Source organism: Primulina tabacum, unplaced genomic scaffold (genome assembly GCF_025594145.1).
Source record: "Primulina tabacum isolate GXHZ01 unplaced genomic scaffold, ASM2559414v2 Contig388, whole genome shotgun sequence".
Lineage (NCBI taxonomy): Eukaryota > Viridiplantae > Streptophyta > Magnoliopsida > Lamiales > Gesneriaceae > Primulina > Primulina tabacum.
Window position 1 is genome coordinate 33,016 of NW_027459735.1, and position 23,430 is coordinate 56,445.

A 23,430-nucleotide genomic window follows, 5' to 3' on the forward strand; every position below is an offset into this window, starting at 1 on the left:
GAGGAGTCTAGCTGCTCATTAGCTAGAATTTATTCCATTCAAAAGAAACAAACATTACCATGAACAAAAATTTTAAAAATCAAGGTTGCAATGTACGCATATATCAATAGTTGTTGTGCAACAAAATGCAACCAAAACATTAGTTTGAAACTATTACCAGTCTCAAAATACAAAACCGACTTTGAACAACTATCAAATTTTCTTCGAAATCCTAAGATGATTGAATATTCACAAGACCGAATAAATTCAACAATAACAACAAATAATTTAATTAATTTAACTATAAGTCAAAAAATTCTCAATGTTGAATATTATTGTCACAATTAATATCTAACAAAGCTAAAATAATGCAACTATTTCTAAAAATTACTAAAATTGAATTTATTTAGTAAATATTCAACATAACGATTTAATTACTAGAATTTTGTTACAGTATTCCCAATATTATATTAGAATTCATGGTGATGTTTGTTCCGATAATGTTTGTATCTCCTTTTTTTTATTGATTTCTGAATTTTCTTTTTTGAGGATAATTTCTGAAATTTCAAAAGGCTCGTCCAAGGAAAATACTTTTGATTACGGGTCATGACTAATGAATTAATATTTGTTTATACCAACGCGGACATTAAATTCTTCTTGCATACAATTACCAATCAGAAATCTTTTTGTTCCAATAAGAAAATATTTGAATTGATAGAAAAAATTGTATGCATCAGTTTCAATCCGATAATGCGATATTATAAACTAGTTTGGTATACAAGGTTGCATCCTTCAACATCATTAATACATGACAAAAACTTGTGTGAGACGGTCTCACGAGTCGTATTTTGTGAGATAGATATCTTATTTGGATCATCCATGAAAAATATTACTTTTTATGCTAAGAGTATTATTATTTATTGTGAATATCGGTAAGGTTGATCCGTCTCACAAATAAAAATTCGTGAGACAATCTCACAAGAGATTACTATTAATATATTGGTAGAAGGAATTAAAAATCTTTCAAAATGGTTTGACGCAATAAATATAATTTGAATATGGATAATTCTAAATTGAGTCAAAACAAAAGTATTTAGAGAAGTGAAATTAATGGCATAGTTGAATTCTTCATGGATAAAATGATTAAAGACGAGATTATAAATTAAAAGATAAACGGTACTATTTTTTAACTCTAACTATTATAAAACTTGAATCAAATATGGAATAATGCAATTCGAATCCGTGAATTTCAAGATAGCCAAAAGTTGCTTTGGAATTGTTGGAAAATAATACAAGCTCCATTGCAAAAAGATCTACATGTCAGCGATCTTCTAATGTATTTTGGAACAAGTATGTTCTAAAAGTAGCTAAACTTGATCGAACATATCTTTCTATGTTCCTATTTCCTATGATTCCATAACTACAAAATCAGTAAGAATATCATATAAAAACTTGTGAAAGTATCTGCATTCATACTCTCCATATGGAAAAGAAAACGCAAGTGCAAAAGAAAGAGTACTTAAACCAATTGACTTTTGATCTTAAGAGTGAAACCCCAAGACCCAGATAATCTTGAGAAATTAAATTTATTTTAGATTTAGATAAAACACTCGAACCCGTTGAATAAAAAAAAAATAAAACAAAACATAGAACCAGTTCAATGCATAGATTAATTGTTTAACTCAAGCCAAAACCCTAAAAGGGAAACCAGAAAAAACAAATAAAAGTAACCCATCACTGTACCTCACAGACCTACGGAATTCAACACTTTGAAGAAGGATCTTCATTTTCTTCTTTAGGCAACTCATTAAGATCAAAATCCAAGATTTTAGTAGCAGATTGTGTCTTCTGCTCCGGCATATTACCAGACCAATGGTGTCTCTGGTGACCTCCGAGAGCTTGGCCAGATGGGAATTTCTCGAAACATATCTTACATGTGTGTGTTCTTTCATCACCAACTGATTCTGGGGTTGCTGCAATATTTTTCTCACTCGAAGCAATTTTGCCAGTTTCTTGATGACATGTATTGGTGATATATTGCTTCTTACGTCTGTGATCAATGGCGTTGTAGATTACCATCTTGAACTTGTTGTGACTCGATTTGTGGCCACCCAATGCCAAGTGACTCGAAAACGCTTTGCTGCAGAAACTGCAAGCGTATATTTTGGGGGTATTCGGTGCCGCAGGAGAAGAGGTTACCCGGTTTTTGATATCCGCGGGTTGATCATCTGTACTTCCCTCCCGCACCCTGGATGAAGTTGAATTCCTGATATCGATCTCTGGTTCTCTGGTTTCTCCATCATGATCCGTGTCCGTATTTTTTGGATAATCCACCCCAGAATCAGTTTTTTGAATCTTATTATCACCCCTTCCAGGCCCATTCTCAGTTTCCTCTAATTTTCGCTTCAACTTTTCAGAATCATCACCGGACCCTAACTTCTTCCCCTTCTCCTTCTCCTTTTCCTTCTCCTCCTCCCCAGAACTCGAACCTCGACAAGAATCAAGAAGATCAGGCTGTACACTTGCTTCAGAACCCAAAACTTGCGGATAATGATTGTTATCCTGATCGCGACTCGAAACGCCCGGAGAATCAAGAACAGGCGGCGGCCATATCTGTTGGCGAATGGTTCTAGTTTTCACAGGAATGGGTTTTCAGATACTTGGATAACTCAACCATTGAAGGCCGCGAATCAATATTTTCGCCTGCTACGATATTTTTCGGACTCTTGAGTCTCCCTTCAATCATTCGCAGAAATCTTTTACCAGTTGCAAAGTATCCTAATTCAAGTCGAAGAAGCAATTTAAAGTTTTGATCGAATTATAAGGAAACAAAAGAAGTTCTCATTCATTAAATAGGCAATGAATCCATCTGCTACCCCCGAAACGTTCCTTTTTAAATTATATAGCTATAATAATATTTTTGGAAAATTAGTTATTTCTCCTCGTTATTTGCGGAATTTTACCTATTGAATTCCTGATTGATAATAATAAAAATAAAAATAATAAAATAACAATAATTAGTTACTTATCAGTGAAGTACTAATAATCAGAAATCTTTTAGCTCAAGTAATTGCATCTAGATGGATTGTCCATAGTCTATTTTTCGTCCAAGAAACTTTAAATTTGCAGTTTTACTCCAATAAATTGTTCCCTATTTTCATTTTATAAGCCGGACATGATAGCAAGTTTCAGTGTTATATCATAATTTTTCGACATCATATCAATAGTCCAACGAAAAAAAGTTTAAACGAATACACTGACCTACTTATATCACTAAAACTGCAATTTGGAATATTTTGGACAAATTAATAGAACAAAATAGAATTTAACATTTCATGAACATTCCAGAAAAACTTTGATAATAGGATTGTTCAAAACAGTTGTGTTCAAGTTGTTCAAAAAATCTACCGTATGAAACAGTGAATCGAGAAACAAATGAAATAAAAATATATATTTCGTAATTCAAAAAATATACATATTAAATAAACAAACCTTTGAATTGGGTAGAAATCTCAGAAAATATACGAGTAATTGATCAGTGATGTATGTATATATACAATTATATATGGCAAAAACTTGTGTGAGACGGTCTCACAGGTCGTATTTTGTGAGACGGATCTCTTATTTGGGTCATCCATGAAAAAAATATTATTTTTTATGCTAAAAGTATTACTTTTTATTGTGAATATCGGTTATTTGGGTTATTCATGAGACCGTCTCACAAGAGACCTACTCATTATATATATGTGTGTGTGTGTGTGTGTGTGTGTGTGTGTGTGTGTGTGTGTGATGGTGAAGAGTGGAGAAGGAAGAAGCTCTTTCTTTTACAGGAAGAAATTGTGAATTAGTTTGTGTTTTTGTGTATATACATTCATTCATTTTTTTTTTTGACAGAAAAACTTGTAATTTTATTCAAAACAAAGTAAGATACTCGATTATAAGCTTTACTAACCAAACAGGAAACTCTCCACAAATCCACACGAAAGGTGAGGGAGATGAAATAGCAAAAGAGGCTAACGAGTGCGCAACACCATTTGCGGTGCGCAAGACATGTTCTCATTCTAAATGGGCATGAGTTGCCAATAAATTCCTAATCTTTGTTGGAAAGGCCCCAGTGTATCCAAAGTCCTCTGCTGGACTAGTGAGTCGCTTGCACTGCCATCAGAGAATCCGATGTAATCTGGTTTATCCTCAAATTTTGAGTCTGAGTCATTTGAAATCCTTCCTCAATTGCAATAAGTTCAGCGGCTACTATAGATGGTGGTTTAGTAATTTGCTTCCCAAAAGCTAGCAATGTCTGGCCCTCGTGATTTCGCACAACACCGCCGATTGCATATCGATTGGAATTGACATTATAAGCTGCATCTACGTCCAAACGCAATTGGTTGATTGGTGGTGCTATCCATCGACTCGGTGATGATATATGTTCTCTCTTCTGCTTGCTGAAATTAGCATGGATGTTCTCGCCTCTTGGTAACCGCAGAGCATGGTCTCGCACCATTCGACATTAATACCCTTCTTCTTAGAATCATTGTTATGTACTGTTCTAAGTCTCTCCATCCATACTGCATAAGTTCTTGTGGCAAAGAATTCAAAATCCTTTCTGTTAAGTTTGCTCTTCATCCATAAAGTAATATCAAACACCTCCATCATTCGTACTATCTTTAGAAATGGCCAATAACTAGTATCTTTCCAGCAACTTCTGATCGCTGGGCATGAGAACAAAGCGTGACTAGATGAGTCATAAGCAAAGTGGCATAATGGACATGCTCCAATGGTAGGGATATGATGTACCAGCAGATTACCTGATGTAGGGATTATATTATGCAAAATCCCGCCACCAGAAGATACAGACTTTATGGGGTATCGAAAGAGACCACAAGAATTTCCACCAACTTTTTAAGTACACTTCAGAACTATTCGTAGGTGGATCATAAAATCCAATTGCCGACTTGTACCTGTGTCTCACCGAATATTTACTTATGTACTTATTACTTTTTATTTATATATTCTATTATATATATAAGTTTCATTAAAAAAAAGAGAAAATTAAAAATAATAAGCTAACAGAAGTATAAGTTAAACAGTAATTAAGTAAGGTTTATTTGGTGAATATCTGGTGTTTTCTTACTTAATTATCCTTTATTAGGATGCTTATTTGACTTTAAGTTATCTTCTAAAGTAGATAAACACATAATCTTTTTAGATTTGAAGCGATATAATTTATATAAAATTTATGTGACAATTTTATGAGACGGATTTCCGACCCGAATGACTCATGAATAGCATTACTTTTTATGGCATGAGTATTATATTTCACTGTAAAATATAATTTTTTGTTATTTTATATATAAATATTATGTAATCTATATTGATTTAAGCGAAAAATATTATTTTTTTATATCTAAAGTATATTGAGTAATATATGATGATTTTAGTGAAAGATATTGTTTTTATATCAAAGTATTTATTTTCACTACAAATGTGGATCAGGTCGACCCATATAATTTATATATATCAATAAGATCGTATTGCACATAAGACCTATTCCCATAATTTAATGATGAATATATGCTTGTGTATATATATTAATAATTTAATTTTTATTATATCCAATTAATATTTAGTAAGTTAATTTTAAATATTTAAGACAAAAATCATATAATATAAATATTTATATTAAAATTTAGCACGATAAGTTTGTTAAAATCAATTGTTATTATTGAATCACATAAAATAGAATTGGTCTAAATATAATCATTAGACATCTGTGTCTAGGCACGCACGAGGACATAAAGTAATTATTATTTGAATTTTGTGAAAATTTAAGCCGTAGATTAACTAAATTTTTGTGGCAGCTAATGTTGATTAAATTTCATTTTTTGTTAGGAAGAATAAATCTTTTTGTTGCTTAAAATGATGAGTCTTCTTTCTTTAAATTTTTGTACGAAATTGGATTGAAAATAGGAATTATATTCTGAGTTTTAGGGGGTTTTGGGAGACATGAATGGCACATGACTTTTTACCATTAGTTTTAACTTTCAAATCGACGGAAGAGCCAATTTGGTCAAATCTAAATGTTTCAAAATTTGATCAAGTTGGTCCTTCTCTCGATTTAAGGGTTAAAAGTAATGATAAAAAGTCACATCAAGTCCACAAAACTTTCCTAAAACCAAATAGAATCCCTAATTTCAATCCAATTTGTGCAAAAACTTAAAATAAAAAAGACCCGTCATTTTAATTTTTCACAAATACCAAATTCATAAAACCCCTAATTCTCAAAGTCGAAATACTAATTCGAAAAAATCTCTAATGGAAAGATTAAAAAAACATAATAATCAATAAAAAAACCACAGTATCCAGGAAAATCGGATTTATATAAAAATCTTAATATTGACTTTTAATGACTTTTATAGATTTTAAAAATCTAGATGTATTCAACTTAGACTTTTACATACTATATAGAAGTCTAGTGGTATTCAAAATAGACTTTTATAGAGTTTTAAAAAGTCAAGTGGTATTCAACATTGACTTTTAAAAACTCTATAAAAGTTTATAGGTATTCAAATTTTCAATACACTTTTAATAACTTCATGGAATTAATCAACATACAAACATTAAAACCTAAAGTACAACTATAAATTGTCAAAATTGTATTTGGTTCAACCCAAAGATTTGGATGGATTTTTAAAACTTCTAACTCATACACAAGCTGTTTATCTCTTTTCTTATTTTCTCTCCTCTATTTCTATTACTCTCTCAATTTTGGAAGTATATCTCTATATATATTTTCATCTTTCTTTTTTCTTATTTGTCATTTTTTGGCTGATTGTTCATTTAATAATTTTTTATTTTAATATCATAGGAAATTTTAATTCCATAATTGATTTGTGATTTTTAATTTATGATTTATACAAATTAATGTAATATGCAGTAATAATAAAAGATGATCCAAAAAAATATCGCTTAATTCTTAATAATTGAATAGCCTCGCACCAACCACGATTTTTTAAATTCTTTTTATCATTTTCAATTTCAATTAATATGTAAGCTATGATATTTTTTATACAAAATTATATTCACACAAATATTCTTTTCACATGTATATTATCAATTTAAAAAAAAATTTACAGATTAATCAATTGATGTATTTTAAAAAGATTTATAAGCATGCATACAAACCTACATATATACACATATAAGAATTAAATGATTTAACTTTTAAATAAATAAATTCATTTATTAATATAAATTTTGAAAAAATATTTTAAACTGAATATGTTATATATGTTAATTAATTATTGGTTCAAGGAAATTAATAAAAAATAATATGATATAATTAAGTACAAATTTTTAAATTCTTTAAAAAAAATTCACAAAAGTCTATAAAAATATTGCAAAAAAGTCTACATGAATTCACATAAATCTGTTTATAAATCTGTGAGATTCTGTAAAAGTCAATAAAAATCTATCAAATCCATAAAAATATATCGTTTGAAAAAGTCATTTAAGTAATTAAAACTCTAAATTGAATACACCTCACGAAGTTATTTATGTGCAAGATCCATTTCATTCTTCAAGGTGCATCTCTTAATAGAGTCCTTGTAGAAATAAGAGATAAATTTTTTAAATCGGACACAATCTTAATATTATATAAAATTTATGGACAAAATTTTAAAAATTGAGGAGCAAAAAATCGATAGCAATTATTTAATAGGAATTAACTAATAGTAGTTTTCATATGAGACGCGGTCGCGCATATGCGCGAGAGCTTATCCTCACACATAGATCAATCTTCTTTTCGGCTCTCCCGGTCTGATCTGTTCCGTCTATAATCACATCAATTAATTAACGAATCATTTTAGATTAACAACACAGCAAATCTCGGGCATTATATTTCTCCGCCCCTAAGATACGATTTCGTTCCCGAAATCACAGGCAATCAATCAGATATAAAAGCAGATACAATAAGAAATGGAGAATAGAAGCTAAATAAGAATACTTCTTGGAAGTTAGATCCTCATTTAGTAATTCCTCACATTTGGTCACTTTAGTAGTCAACTCAAAGAAATCCCGGAACTCCGCCCCTGAAAACTTGTTTTCTTAGTTCAAAACTCAATCTTTCTGGCCTATTTTCATAAATTCTATATCTGGAAAGAAAACATTGCAACTATTTTTCAAATTTTTTTTTAATTTATCAATATACAATTCAACAGACTCCCCACTTCTTTGTGTGATTCTATATAAATCAGCAATTTACACTTCTGGCTCATTTCTATATAAAAAAAAAATTTGCGAAATTGCCTTTCCATTTCTTGCCATGTTAAAATAATTTTTAGGCAAAGAGGTATACCAAAAAAGTTATACCAATGAGTGAGTAGAAAATAACATGAGTTTTAAGTTGGCGAAATTCTCTAGATTAGCCAACTCCCCATGTTGGATAGTGAATCTGTCTATATGCAAGATTTATTGTCTTGTACAGAGAACAAGATGAATTCAGACGTTTATAAACCCTTAGGATATGGGTTATTCATATCTATGTAATCCAGATAAAGTTTGTGAAATCTAGGCGACCGATTTGTCATAATATCGACCCATATAATTCCTACATTACTTTCTCGTGTATTTAGTCACATGAGTTTCCTTAAATGTTCATGGCCATGAATTTGGCCTTCAAATGATTAAATCATATCTTGAACTGGAACTTCATGTGCAACTCTTTCAACATTATCTTCTTCAAATTTGTTGGAACTTCCACTCCCTTCACTTTCTTTGATTGTTTCGTCTTTTCGACGGAATACATTTTTCTCTCACCGGATATGCCAATTTTTGCTCATATAAAATTTGTAGCTTGTGGGCGTGTCAGGTGTAAGTGAATCAGTTTGTGTAAACACTAAAAAAAAAAAAAAAAACTAACATCTTGAACAAAATGATTATGAATTCCAAACTTAATCATTAATAATCATATGTTAAGCTATTAAACTCACCAAAACAAAGGACAAGAATAAAAATAAAGTTGAATGTTTAAGAAATAAATTTCTGACATGATTATATATTCATAAATCACGAAGAATTCACAAAATATGGAAATTTACAATAAACTTTTTTAAAAACAGGAATGAAAAATGCATAAAGCATTTGAAAATTGATAAAAAAAAAAAAAACTTGAACATAAAATTTAGAGATTTTTGCAGTGTGATTGCAAGTTTCTGGAGTGTTGAGACGTGTTTTCTCAATCTACTGCCGTTTTCCTTTTGTTTCACCTATGGAGAGTTCCTCCAATTTCTGCCAATATTCACGATTTTCTTTTCTTGTCCTCTATTTTACTCGCTCAAAATTTCTCTGGATAACTGGCGGGATTCATCTGTCACTGTTTTGGGCTTCGTCAAGTAATTTTATCCTATTGGACCTGAGCTAAATCTATCGGGTCAAAATTTTTTTTAGCACAAATACTTGTATTAAATTATCTTATGCTATATTTTAAATAATGTATATGAGCACCCTTAATATTTGTAGACATTTAAATTTCAACTATGCTATATCTTTTATAATTTAAACAAGACAATATTACGTAAATATTTGCCAGGAATATTTTTATTTTACATACGAGGTGGGTCCAATGGCCCAATGACAATGTTTAAATAGCGTGGGCTTTCAATTGGTTGGGCCAGAACTCTTTCTGGATAATGAGATCCGATAGTAAGACATATTACTTGGAAATTAGTCGGTTTGGGGCTACCCCTTTACTTTGTAGGTTGGTATAAATTATAAGAATATGTGTCTTGTGAGACGGTCTCACGAATCTTTATCTGTGAGACGGGTCAACCCTACCGATATTCATACTAAAAGTATTACTCTTAGCATAAAAAGTAAATTTTTTTATGAATAACCCAAATAAGTGATCTGTCTCACGAAATACGACCTGTGAGACGGTCTCACACAAGTCTTTGCCAAATTATAATAATGATAAATTGCCTAAAAAACATATAAAATGAAAGGCTAAATAATCAAATCTTCTATTTTATATCCTACTTATTTTGTATTATTCTCATTTATTGTAAAATGTGACCTTAATTAACGTTACTTGTCCATTTGACGAAATAAATCTTATGAGAAGATCGGGAGATCAATACACGTTCATCATATCGAACCGCGGGATCGCACAAAAAATGGGAAATTTTGAAACCACTGTTAAAATATGTCTATAGAACGCAAGATTCGGTATTTAATGATACCCCTTTGGATTTTAGGTTCATACAACACAAAAATTTTCGTGAGACGGATGTCACCCATGAAAAAAAATTATTTTGTATAAAAAATATTATTTATTATGTAAATATGAACAAAGTTGACTCGTCTCACGGATAAAGATCCATGAAACTGTCTCACGAGAGAGCTACTAATCCCGCTAATATGATTAATAATAAATGAAAATCCAACGGATGGAGAAAATGTGAAATATTAATTGCTTATATAGCTTATTTGTTGTTAGATTTTTTAAAATTAAAATAATTAACAAAAACACTATTTTTAAAATTTCAAGATATAATATTTTTTCTACTTCCAATTTAAAAAAGAAAAATATTTATTTTTGTACGCATGTGTAGGAAAGCTAGTTAACAATAGTGGGTGAAACTTAAAACCCAAAAAACCTATTTCCCCAAGCTCTATGTTCCGTTCCTGTTCTGAAATCGGAAGAAAACAGAGCATTCAATCACGGTTGGCGGCTCTGTCTCAGTGTGTGCTTCTTGGTTCGATTTTTGCTTCGTTCTTTGGTTGATTTGTGGCGTATTGAGTAAGGATCAAAGTCCTTTATGTTTTCCAGCCATGTTCCCCAGCGTGAACAGGAGCTCCGACGACATTTTCCGATAATGTTCCAACTGCTGCACCACCACGAGGAGTCTAGCTGCTCATTAGCTAGAATTTATTCCATTCAAAAGAAACAAACATTACCATGAACAAAAATTTTAAAAATCAAGGTTGCAATGTACGCATATATCAATAGTTGTTGTGCAACAAAATGCAACCAAAACATTAGTTTGAAACTATTACCAGTCTCAAAATACAAAACCGACTTTGAACAACTATCAAATTTTCTTCGAAATCCTAAGATGATTGAATATTCACAAGACCGAATAAATTCAACAATAACAACAAATAATTTAATTAATTTAACTATAAGTCAAAAAATTCTCAATGTTGAATATTATTGTCACAATTAATATCTAACAAAGCTAAAATAATGCAACTATTTCTAAAAATTACTAAAATTGAATTTATTTAGTAAATATTCAACATAACGATTTAATTACTAGAATTTTGTTACAGTATTCCCAATATTATATTAGAATTCATGGTGATGTTTGTTCCGATAATGTTTGTATCTCCTTTTTTTTTATTGATTTCTGAATTTTCTTTTTTGAGGATAATTTCTGAAATTTCAAAAGGCTCGTCCAAGGAAAATACTTTTGATTACGGGTCATGACTAATGAATTAATATTTGTTTATACCAACGCGGACATTAAATTCTTCTTGCATACAATTACCAATCAGAAATCTTTTTGTTCCAATAAGAAAATATTTGAATTGATAGAAAAAATTGTATGCATCAGTTTCAATCCGATAATGCGATATTATAAACTAGTTTGGTATACAAGGTTGCATCCTTCAACATCATTAATACATGACAAAAACTTGTGTGAGACGGTCTCACGAGTCGTATTTTGTGAGATAGATATCTTATTTGGATCATCCATGAAAAATATTACTTTTTATGCTAAGAGTATTATTATTTATTGTGAATATCGGTAAGGTTGATCCGTCTCACAAATAAAAATTCGTGAGACAATCTCACAAGAGATTTACTATTAATATATTGGTAGAAGGAATTAAAAATCTTTCAAATGGTTTGACGCAATAAATATAATTTGAATATGGATAATTCTAAATTGAGTCAAAACAAAGTATTTAGAGAAGTGAAATTAATGGCATAGTTGAATTCTTCATGGATAAAATGATTAAAGACGAGATTATAAATTAAAAGATAAACGGTACTATTTTTTAACTCTAACTATTATAAAACTTGAATCAAATATGGAATAATGCAATTCGAATCCGTGAATTTCAAGATAGCCAAAAGTTGCTTTGGAATTGTTGGAAAATAATACAAGCTCCATTGCAAAAAGATCTACATGTCAGCGATCTTCTAATGTATTTTGGAACAAGTATGTTCTAAAAGTAGCTAAACTTGATCGAACATATCTTTCTATGTTCCTATTTCCTATGATTCCATAACTACAAAATCAGTAAGAATATCATATAAAAACTTGTGAAAGTATCTGCATTCATACTCTCCATATGGAAAAGAAAACGCAAGTGCAAAAGAAAGAGTACTTAAACCAATTGACTTTTGATCTTAAGAGTGAAACCCCAAGACCCACATAATCTTGAGAAATTAAATTTATTTTAGATTTAGATAAAACACTCGAACCCGTTGAATAAAAAAAAAATAAAACAAAACATAGAACCAGTTCAATGCATAGATTAATTGTTTAACTCAAGCCAAAACCCTAAAAGGGAAACCAGAAAAAAACAAATAAAAGTAACCCATCACTGTACCTCACAGACCTACGGAATTCAACACTTTGAAGAAGGATCTTCATTTTCTTCTTTAGGCAACTCATTAAGATCAAAATCCAAGATTTTAGTAGCAGATTGTGTCTTCTGCTCCGGCATATTACCAGACCAATGGTGTCTCTGGTGACCTCCGAGAGCTTGGCCAGATGGGAATTTCTCGAAACATATCTTACATGTGTGTGTTCTTTCATCACCAACTGATTCTGGGGTTGCTGCAATATTTTTCTCACTCGAAGCAATTTTGCCAGTTTCTTGATGACATGTATTGGTGATATATTGCTTCTTACGTCTGTGATCAATGGCGTTGTAGATTACCATCTTGAACTTGTTGTGACTCGATTTGTGGCCACCCAATGCCAAGTGACTCGAAAACGCTTTGCTGCAGAAACTGCAAGCGTATATTTTGGGGGTATTCGGTGCCGCAGGAGAAGAGGTTACCCGGTTTTTGATATCCGCGGGTTGATCATCTGTACTTCCCTCCCGCACCTGGATGAAGTTGAATTCCTGATATCGATCTCTGGTTCTCTGGTTTCTCCATCATGATCCGTGTCCGTATTTTTTGGATAATCCACCCCAGAATCAGTTTTTTGAATCTTATTATCACCCCTTCCAGGCCCATTCTCAGTTTCCTCTAATTTTCGCTTCAACTTTTCAGAATCATCACCGGACCCTAACTTCTTCCCCTTCTCCTTCTCCTTTTCCTTCTCCTCCTCCCCAGAACTCGAACCTCGACAAGAATCAAGAAGATCAGGCTGTACACTTGCTTCAGAACCCAAAACTTGCGGATAATGATTGTTATCCTGATCGCGACTCGAAACGCCCGGAGAATCAAGAACAGGCGGCGGCCATATCTGTTGGCGAATGGTTCTAGTTTTCACAGGAATGGGTTTCAGATACTTGGATAACTCAACCATTGAAGGCCGCGAATCAATATTTTCGCCTGCTACGATATTTTTCGGACTCTTGAGTCTCCCTTCAATCATTCGCAGAAATCTTTTACCAGTTGCAAAGTATCCTAATTCAAGTCGAAGAAGCAATTTAAAGTTTTGATCGAATTATAAGGAAACAAAAGAAGTTCTCATTCATTAAATAGGCAATGAATCCATCTGCTACCCCCGAAACGTTCCTTTTTAAATTATATAGCTATAATAATATTTTTGGAAAATTAGTTATTTCTCCTCGTTATTTGCGGAATTTTACCTATTGAATTCCTGATTGATAATAATAAAAATAAAATAATAAAATAACAATAATTAGTTACTTATCAGTGAAGTACTAAATAATCAGAAATCTTTTAGCTCAAGTAATTGCATCTAGATGGATTGTCCATAGTCTATTTTTCGTCCAAGAAACTTTAAATTTGCAGTTTTACTCCAATAAATTGTTCCCTATTTTCATTTTATAAGCCGGACATGATAGCAAGTTTCAGTGTTATATCATAATTTTTCGACATCATATCAATAGTCCAACGAAAAAAAGTTTTAAACGAATACACTGACCTACTTATATCACTAAAACTGCAATTTGGAATATTTTTGGACAAATTAATAGAACAAAATAGAATTTAACATTTCATGAACATTCCAGAAAAACTTTGATAATAGGATTGTTCAAAACAGTTGTGTTCAAGTTGTTCAAAAAATCTACCGTATGAAACAGTGAATCGAGAAACAAATGAAATAAAAATATATATTTCGTAATTCAAAAAATATACATATTAAATAAACAAACCTTTGAATTGGGTAGAAATCTCAGAAAATATACGAGTAATTGATCAGTGATGTATGTATATATACAATTATATATGGCAAAAACTTGTGTGAGACGGTCTCACGGGTCGTATTTTGTGAGACGGATCTCTTATTTGGGTCATCCATGAAAAAATATTATTTTTTATGCTAAAAGTATTATTTTTTATTGTGAATATCGGTTATTTGGGTTATTCATGAGACCGTCTCACAAGAGACCTACTCATTATATATATGTGTGTGTGTGTGTGTGTGTGTGTGTGTGTGTGTGTGATGGTGAAGAGTGGAGAAGGAAGAAGCTCTTTCTTTTACAGGAAGAAATTGTGAATTAGTTTGTGTTTTTGTGTATATACATTCATTCATTTTTTTTTTGACAGAAAAACTTGTAATTTTATTCAAAACAAAGTAAGATACTCGATTATAAGCTTTACTAACCAAACAGGAAACTCTCCACAAATCCACACGAAAGGTGAGGGAGATGAAATAGCAAAAGAGGCTAACGAGTGCGCAACACCATTTGCGGTGCGCAAGACATGTTCTCATTCTAAATGGGCATGAGTTGCCAATAAATTCCTAATCTTTGTTGGAAAGGCCCCAGTGTATCCAAAGTCCTCTGCTGGACTAGTGAGTCGCTTGCACTGCCATCAGAGAATCCGATGTAATCTGGTTTATCCTCAAATTTTGAGTCTGAGTCATTTGAAATCCTTCCTCAATTGCAATAAGTTCAGCGGCTACTATAGATGGTGGTTTAGTAATTTGCTTCCCAAAAGCTAGCAATGTCTGGCCCTCGTGATTTCGCACAACACCGCCGATTGCATATCGATTGGAATTGACATTATAAGCTGCATCTACGTCCAAACGCAATTGGTTGATTGGTGGTGCTATCCATCGACTCGGTGATGACCAACCACGATTTTTTAAATTCTTTTTATCATTTTCAATTTCAATTAATATGTAAGCTATGATATTTTTATACAAAATTATATTCACACAAATATTCTTTTCACATGTATATTATCAATTTAAAAACAAATTTACAGATTAATAAATTGATGTATTTTAAAAAAATTTATAAGCATGCATACAAACCCACATATATACACATATAAGAATTAAATGATTTAACTTTTAAATAAATAAATTCATTTATTAATATAAATTTTGAAAAAATATTTTTAAACTGAATATGTTATATATGTTAATTAATTATTGGTTCAAGGAAATTAATAAAAAATAATATGATATAATTAAGTACAAATTTTTAAATTCTTTAAAAAAAATTCACAAAAGTCTATAAAAATATTGCAAAAAAGTCTACATGAATTCACATAAATCTGTTTATAAATCTGTGAGATTCTGTAAAAGTCAATAAAAATCTATCAAATCCATAAAAATCTATCGTTTGAAAAAGTCATTTAAGTAATTAAAACTCTGAATTGAATACACCTCACGAAGTTATTTATGTGCAAGATCCATTTCATTCTTCAAGGTGCATCTCTTAATAGAGTCCTTGTAGAAATAAGAGATAAATTTTTTTAAATCGGACACAATCTTAATATTATATAAAATTTATGGACAAAATTTTAAAAATTGAGGAGCAAAAAATCGATAGCAATTATTTAATAGGAAATTAACTAATAGTAGTTTTCATATGAGACGCGGTCGCGCATATGCGCGAGAGCTTATCCTCACACATAGATCAATCTTCTTTTCGGCTCTCCCGGTCTGATCTGTTCCGTCTATAATCACATCAATTAATTAACGAATCATTTCAGATTAACAACACAGCAAATCTCGGGCATTATATTTCTCCGCCCCTAAGATACGATTTCGTTCCCGAAATCACAGGCAATCAATCAGATATAAAAGCAGATACAATAAGAAATGGAGAATAGAAGCTAAATAAGAATACTTCTTGGAAGTTAGATCCTCATTTAGTAATTCCTCACATTTGGTCACTTTAGTAGTCAACTCAAAGAAATCCCGGAACTCCGCCCCTGAAAACTTGTTTCTTAGTTCAAAACTCAATCTTTCTGGCCTATTTTCATAAATTCTATATCTGGAAAGAAAACATTGCAACTATTTTTCAAATTTTTTTTAATTTATCAATATACAATTCAACAGACTCCCCACTTCTTTGTGTGATTCTATATAAATCAGCAATTTACACTTCTGGCTCATTTCTATATAAAAAAAAATTTGCGAAATTGCCTTTCCATTTCTTGCCATGTTAAAATAATTTTTAGGCAAAGAGGTATACCAAAAAAGTTATACCAATGAGTGAGTAGAAAATAACATGAGTTTTAAGTTGGCGAAATTCTCTAGATTAGCCAACTCCCCATGTTGGATAGTGAATCTGTCTATATGCAAGATTTATTGTCTTGTACAGAGAACAAGATGAATTCAGACGTTTTATAACCCTTAGGATATGGGTTATTCATATCTATGTAATCCAGATAAAGTTTGTGAAATCTAGGCGACCGATTTGTCATAATATCGACCCATATAATTCCTACATTACTTTCTCGTGTATTTAGTCACATGAGTTTCCTTAAATGTTCATGGCCATGAATTTGGCCTTCAAATGATTAAATCATATCTTGAACTGGAACTTCATGTGCAACTCTTTCAACATTATCTTCTTCAAAATTTGTTGGAACTTCCACTCCCTTCACTTTCTTTGATTGTTTCGTCTTTTCGACGGAATACATTTTTCTCTCACCGGATATGCCAATTTTTGCTCATATAAAATTTGTAGCTTGTGGGCGTGTCAGGTGTAAGTGAATCAGTTTGTGTAAAAACTAAAAAAAAAAAAAAAAACTAACATCTTGAACAAAATGATTATGAATTCCAAACTTAATCATTAATAATCATATGTTAAGCTATTAAACTCACCAAAACAAAGGACAAGAATAAAAATAAAGTTGAATGTTTAAGAAATAAATTTCTGACATGATTATATATTCATAAATCACGAAGAATTCACAAAATATGGAAATTTACAATAAACTTTTTTAAAAACAGGAATGAAAAATGCATAAAGCATTTGAAAATTGATAAAAAAAAAACTTGAACATAAAATTTAGAGATTTTTGCAGTGTGATTGCAAGTTTCTGGAGTGTTGAGACGTGTTTTCTCAATCTACTGATGTTTTCCTTTTGTTTCACCTATGGAGAGTTCCTCCAATTTCTGCCAATATTCACGATTTTCTTTTCTTGTCCTCTATTTTACTCGCTCAAAATTTCTCTGGATAACTGGCGGGATTCATCTGTCACTGTTTTGGGCTTCGTCAAGTAATTTTATCCTATTGGACCTGAGCTAAATCTATCGGGTCAAAATTTTTTTTAGCACAAATACTTGTATTAAATTATCTTATGCTATATTTTAAATAATGTATATGAGCACCCTTAATATTTGTAGACATTTAAATTTCAACTATGCTATATCTTTTATAATTTAAACAAGACAATATTACGTAAATATTTGCCAAGGAATATTTTTATTTTACATACGAGGTGGGTCCAATGGCCCAATGACAATGTTTAAATAGCGTGGGCTTTCAATTGGTTGGGCCAGAACTCTTTCTGGATAATGAGATCCGATAGTAAGACATATTACTTGGAAATTAGTCGGTTTGGGGCTACCCCTTTACTTTGTAGGTTGGTATAAATTATAAGAATATGTGTCTTGTGAGACGGTCTCACGAATCTTTATCTGTGAGACGGGTCAACCCTACCGATATTCATACTAAAAAGTATTACTCTTAGCATAAAAAGTAAATTTTTTTATGAATAACCCAAATAAGTGATCTGTCTCACGAAATACGACCTGTGAGACGGTCTCACACAAGTCTTTGCCAAATTATAATAATGATAAATTGCCTAAAAAACATATAAAATGAAAGGCTAAATAATCAAATCTTCTATTTTATATCCTACTTATTTTGTATTATTCTCATTTATTGTAAAATGTGACCTTAATTAACGTTACTTGTCCATTTGACGAAATAAATCTTATGAGAAGATCGGGAGATCAATACACGTTCATCATATCGAACCGCGGGATCGCACAAAAAATGGGAAATTTTGAAACCACTGTTAAAATATGTCTATAGAACGCAAGATTCGGTATTTAATGATACCCCTTTGGATTTTAGGTTAATACAACACAAAAATTTTCGTGAGACGGATGTCACCCATGAAAAAAATTATTTTGTATAAAAAAATATTATTTATTATGTAAATATGAACAAAGTTGACTCGTCTCACGGATAAAGATCCATGAAACTGTCTCACGAGAGAGCTACTAATCCCGCTAATATGATTAATAATAAATGAAAATCCAACGGATGGAGAAAATGTGAAATATTAATTGCTTATATAGCTTATTTGTTGTTAGATTTTTTAAAATTAAAATAATTAACAAAAACACTTTTTTTAAAATTTCAAGATATAATATTTTTTCTACTTCCAATTTAAAAAAGAAAAATATTTATTTTTGTACGCATGTGTAGGAAAGCTAGTTAACAATAGTGGGTGAAACTGGTTAGGTCGATGCTACATGTGGGGGCTGTGTCCCCACATAATTTCGGATGAACAAGATTCACACATATGTGATTTTAAAAAATTAGTGGACTCCATGTATGTGTGGCTAAATTTGGACCCTTGATTCTATCATGGGGTAGTGCTCTTACATGTAGGATGGAATGAACCGGTGAAACTTCGTGTCCAGATACATTTTCAGGGAGAAAGTAAAAATTGTAAAATGGAGATCAAATATGTGTATCGAAGAAGGGTGAAAGGGGAGCGGCCCCCATGTTATTTAATCAAGATTTTGTCATTTACTTCAGGTAAAAAAAAATTAAAGGTCCATTTTTAAACCAGTCCTCCTTTCCCATTGATTAATATGTTTTCTGTAATTTTTTTAAAAAGATTTAATGATTTTTTCCAATTAAAAATTATATAATAATTATTATTATTTTTATTATTCCCGACCGTTCCGTAACTAGAACCACCACCTCCTCGACGTTCTCTGCGACGGCCACGGGAAACATGTTTGCATGTCGTGGTTTACTTCCAGTTCACTGAGCAAACTCCTTCTGCTGCTTGAATCCAGGGGTTCATGAAGATTCCAACGAGGGTTTCGAAGGAGCAAAGAATGAAGATCGGGACGATGGTTTAATTCAACTTTTCACCTTTTTAAAAAAATTAAAAAGAATCCTACATCTGTGCATTGCTCGTTTTTCGCTTATGTTTCGTGTTGGTTTGATTTTGGATTGTTACTTCTTCACATAAATGCGGGCTTGTTCTGTTTCTTTTTGAATCGATTTGTGGTGCTGATGTGTGATTTCCTCTTTGTCTTTGAATCGATTTAATCGCTCACTGTTTCATCGTCTTACTTTTGAGTTAATTAAAGGGCTTGCTTAGCAAAATCTCTAAATTTTATTTTTCCTGTTTTTGTTTGTTGAGAAGATACAACGCCGTGGACTCGTGATCTATGTGGTTGTTTCAGATGGGTCTTCCATTGAAAGGATTCCGAACGAGTGCCCAAATAGACGTGCATACCTTCATAGAAAATGTAAACAAAAAAGATCTGTCTCAAGTGATTGGAATGATGTCTCCCACAACTTTCGTTCTCTTGGGCTACCAAGGAGATTTCCGAGGATAAAATCTGCCCTACGCGGAAGGTTGTATGACAACGTGTTCGATCGCTATTTCCGGTATGGTTTTATCAATTTACAATGCCATTGAGTCCAAGATATATATATAGTTTTGCGAAAATTTGGTGATTTTGTAGGAGAATATGGATGGATACTCCAGAAGAGAAAAGGGACCGGTGCACATACTTAAACTGTCTATGGTTTTGCATGTACAATAACGAATGTTTTAGAGATAGGGTACTGACTTGGATCAAGAAGGAGAACATATTTTCGAAAACATATGTTTTTGTTCCCATTGTCATGTGGTATGCAACCTTCTTACAACAAAACCTTGCATTGCCTGCCTGCCCTTAAGGGCGTCCCATTCGGTACGGACTAATCAATGCATTATTTTATTAGGTCTCACTGGTATCTCTTGATCATGTGTCACTTTGGTGAAAGCCTGAAATCCGGAACCAGGACTCCATGTATGCTGCTGCTCGACTCGCTGCGTGCGTTGGATCCTATGAGACTCGAGCCCCTTATACGAAGGTACTTTTGAGTATGGATGATACTTTAAAATGCCCACTTTATGTTTCATGATTCACTTAAAATGCTTTTACAATTCACAGTTTCGTCGTGGACATATTCGAAACACAGGATAGACATGAGAACATAAAGCTGATTAATGACATTCCCCTTTTGGTTCCCGAGGTAGCAATGTCCTCGAGTATGAACGTTTATAAATGACTTAAACTGTTATACGTTCTCTGTTTCTTAAAAAAAATTGAAATTCAGGTTCCACAGCAGAGAAATGGTGAGGAATGTGGTGTTTTTGTTCTGTACTATACACATCTTTTCATGGAGAGTGCTCCTCAAGAGTTGAGCATCAATAAAGGCTACCCTTACTTTGTGAGTTAAATGTTTTATTTCTTCACTTTGTCCATTGATGCAAGCTCGCGAATCATGTCGTAACATGGTGGCGCTACGTTGTTTGTTGTTGCTGGTTCGACGCAGATGAGAAACGATTGGTTCGGCGAGGAGGAGTTAGAGGGTTTTTATGAAAAGTTGGAGTCGCTCGAAATTGAGTCTAGCGATGAGGAGGAATGACATCTTCTAGTTAACGTGCATACATACACATAGTGTTGTTTTTGTTGTCATTTGTAAACTGCAAGAATTCTTGACTGCAATATTGAAGTGTGGGTACAAATTCTCAGTTTCACATCAATTACCATTGAGACACTTTAAGTGTAGCACTCTACTTCAAAAATTGCTTGCTTGAATCTCGTGTTGAGTTGTGTAGCTGAAAAAAACATTTACGAATGAGAGAGACCTCGAAGCCATATTAAATAAAAATCCTTCTTCCTTTAAAGAAAATCAATAATACAATATCTGTCCTGAGACTCAAGACTCTGTTTATTTGCCTGTGATGTAAAAAGCCCAATCGATCCCTAATGTTAACAAAATATCTATTCAACTACCATTTATTCTATTTTATTAAGACATTAGTATGCTGGACCATGAAATAGTATCAAACCCGATTTAAGTATATAAAATTATTATTATCGTGTAATTAAATATTTGAGGATGAGATTTTCTGAAAGTATGAATTCGAACATAAGTTTAAAATTAATTATTTAATGGATTTATTTTAATTCTTTCGAATATTTGATGGGAGAAGATCTAATCAAGATTAGACATCATGAACAAATAGAGACATATCAGAGCCTAAGATAAGTTTATGAATCAAGATAACATGTTCCTAAAAATAGTATCAGATTCATCTAAACTCTCCGGAGATCTTAGAGAGATACAAAAGATGGGATAGTATGACAATCAGTTATACTATATATCACGTAAAATTTAAAAAATCTTTGGAAAAAAAAAGAAAAAATTATTGGAACACTAAAAGATATTCAAACAAAAATCCAAAATCTAGAACAACAACACAGTTCTAGTAAAAGAATCTCGGAAGGAAAATTATTACTATCATTTGGTATCGATCTCTTGTTATATAAGGCAATATAAAATTATTATTCGATAATTTGATATGATTAAAATAATTATTGTGTTGATTAATTAAAATAATTAATTATGTCAAATAAATTTAAAAATATGTTAAAAATAAATATTTTAAAATATCAGATATTTAAACAATATAAAATACATAAAAAATTAAAAAGCACAATATTACTAAATAAATACAAATAATAACTAAGCTCAAATTACTATTTTCAGTATCATATTACACAATACATATTTATATATATGCTTACCAAAAGGAAGAAAGAACAAACCATCCACAAACCCTCTGCCCGACGCCCTCCTCTTCCAGCTACTGCCGCCGCAGAGTCGAGCCACCAACTGCCGGAGATGAAGCTTAAAACCCAAAAACCTATTTCCCCAAGCTCTATGTTCCGTTCCTGTTCTGAAATCGGAAGAAAACAGAGCATTCAATCACGGTTGGCGGCTCTGTCTCAGTGTGTGCTTCTTGGTTCGATTTTTGCTTCGTTCTTTGGTTGATTTGTGGCGTATTGAGTAAGGATCAAAGTCCTTTATGTTTTCCAGCCATGTTCCCCAGCGTGAACAGGAGCTCCGACGACATTTTCCGATAATGTTCCAACTGCTGCACCACCACGAGGAGTCTAGCTGCTCATTAGCTAGAATTTATTCCATTCAAAAGAAACAAACATTACCATGAACAAAAATTTTAAAAATCAAGGTTGCAATGTACGCATATATCAATAGTTGTTGTGCAACAAAATGCAACCAAAACATTAGTTTGAAACTATTACCAGTCTCAAAATACAAAACCGACTTTGAACAACTATCAAATTTTCTTCGAAATCCTAAGATGATTGAATATTCACAAGACCGAATAAATTCAACAATAACAACAAATAATTTAATTAATTTAACTATAAGTCAAAAAATTCTCAATGTTGAATATTATTGTCACAATTAATATCTAACAAAGCTAAAATAATGCAACTATTTCTAAAAATTACTAAAATTGAATTTATTTAGTAAATATTCAACATAACGATTTAATTACTAGAATTTTGTTACAGTATTCCCAATATTATATTAGAATTCATGGTGATGTTTGTTCCGATAATGTTTGTATCTCCTTTTTTTTATTGATTTCTGAATTTTCTTTTTTGAGGATAATTTCTGAAATTTCAAAAGGCTCGTCCAAGGAAAATACTTTTGATTACGGGTCATGACTAATGAATTAATATTTGTTTATACCAACGCGGACATTAAATTCTTCTTGCATACAATTACCAATCAGAAATCTTTTTGTTCCAATAAGAAAATATTTGAATTGATAGAAAAAATTGTATGCATCAGTTTCAATCCGATAATGCGATATTATAAACTAGTTTGGTATACAAGGTTGCATCCTTCAACATCATTAATACATGA

At 31.7% G+C, this 23,430-nt stretch overlaps 1 protein-coding gene across 1 annotated transcript; it reads left to right on the forward strand.

Annotated features, from left to right (window-relative positions):
- Positions 1–19,866: 19,866 nt before the first annotated feature.
- LOC142534143 (putative ubiquitin-like-specific protease 2A) lies at positions 19,867–21,172 on the forward strand. Its single transcript, XM_075641064.1, has 5 exons — positions 19,867–20,082; positions 20,160–20,327; positions 20,422–20,553; positions 20,634–20,715; positions 20,800–21,172. Exons 2-5 carry the CDS (start codon positions 20,170–20,172, stop codon positions 20,920–20,922), a joined length of 495 nt encoding a protein of 164 aa, XP_075497179.1. The 5' UTR covers positions 19,867–20,082; positions 20,160–20,169; the 3' UTR covers positions 20,923–21,172.
- Positions 21,173–23,430: the final 2,258 nt, after the last annotated feature.

Excerpts from the sequence above, each read along its gene's own strand:
- LOC142534143 (XM_075641064.1), top strand. The coding sequence starts at position 20,170 with ATGGATACTCCAGAAGAGAAAAGGGACCGGTGCACATACTTAAACTGT. Across the intron at positions 20,328-20,421 it reads TTTGTTCCCATTGTCATGTG|GTCTCACTGGTATCTCTTGA; the intron begins GTATGCAACCTT and ends TTATTTTATTAG. Across the intron at positions 20,554-20,633 it reads CTCGAGCCCCTTATACGAAG|TTTCGTCGTGGACATATTCG; the intron begins GTACTTTTGAGT and ends TACAATTCACAG.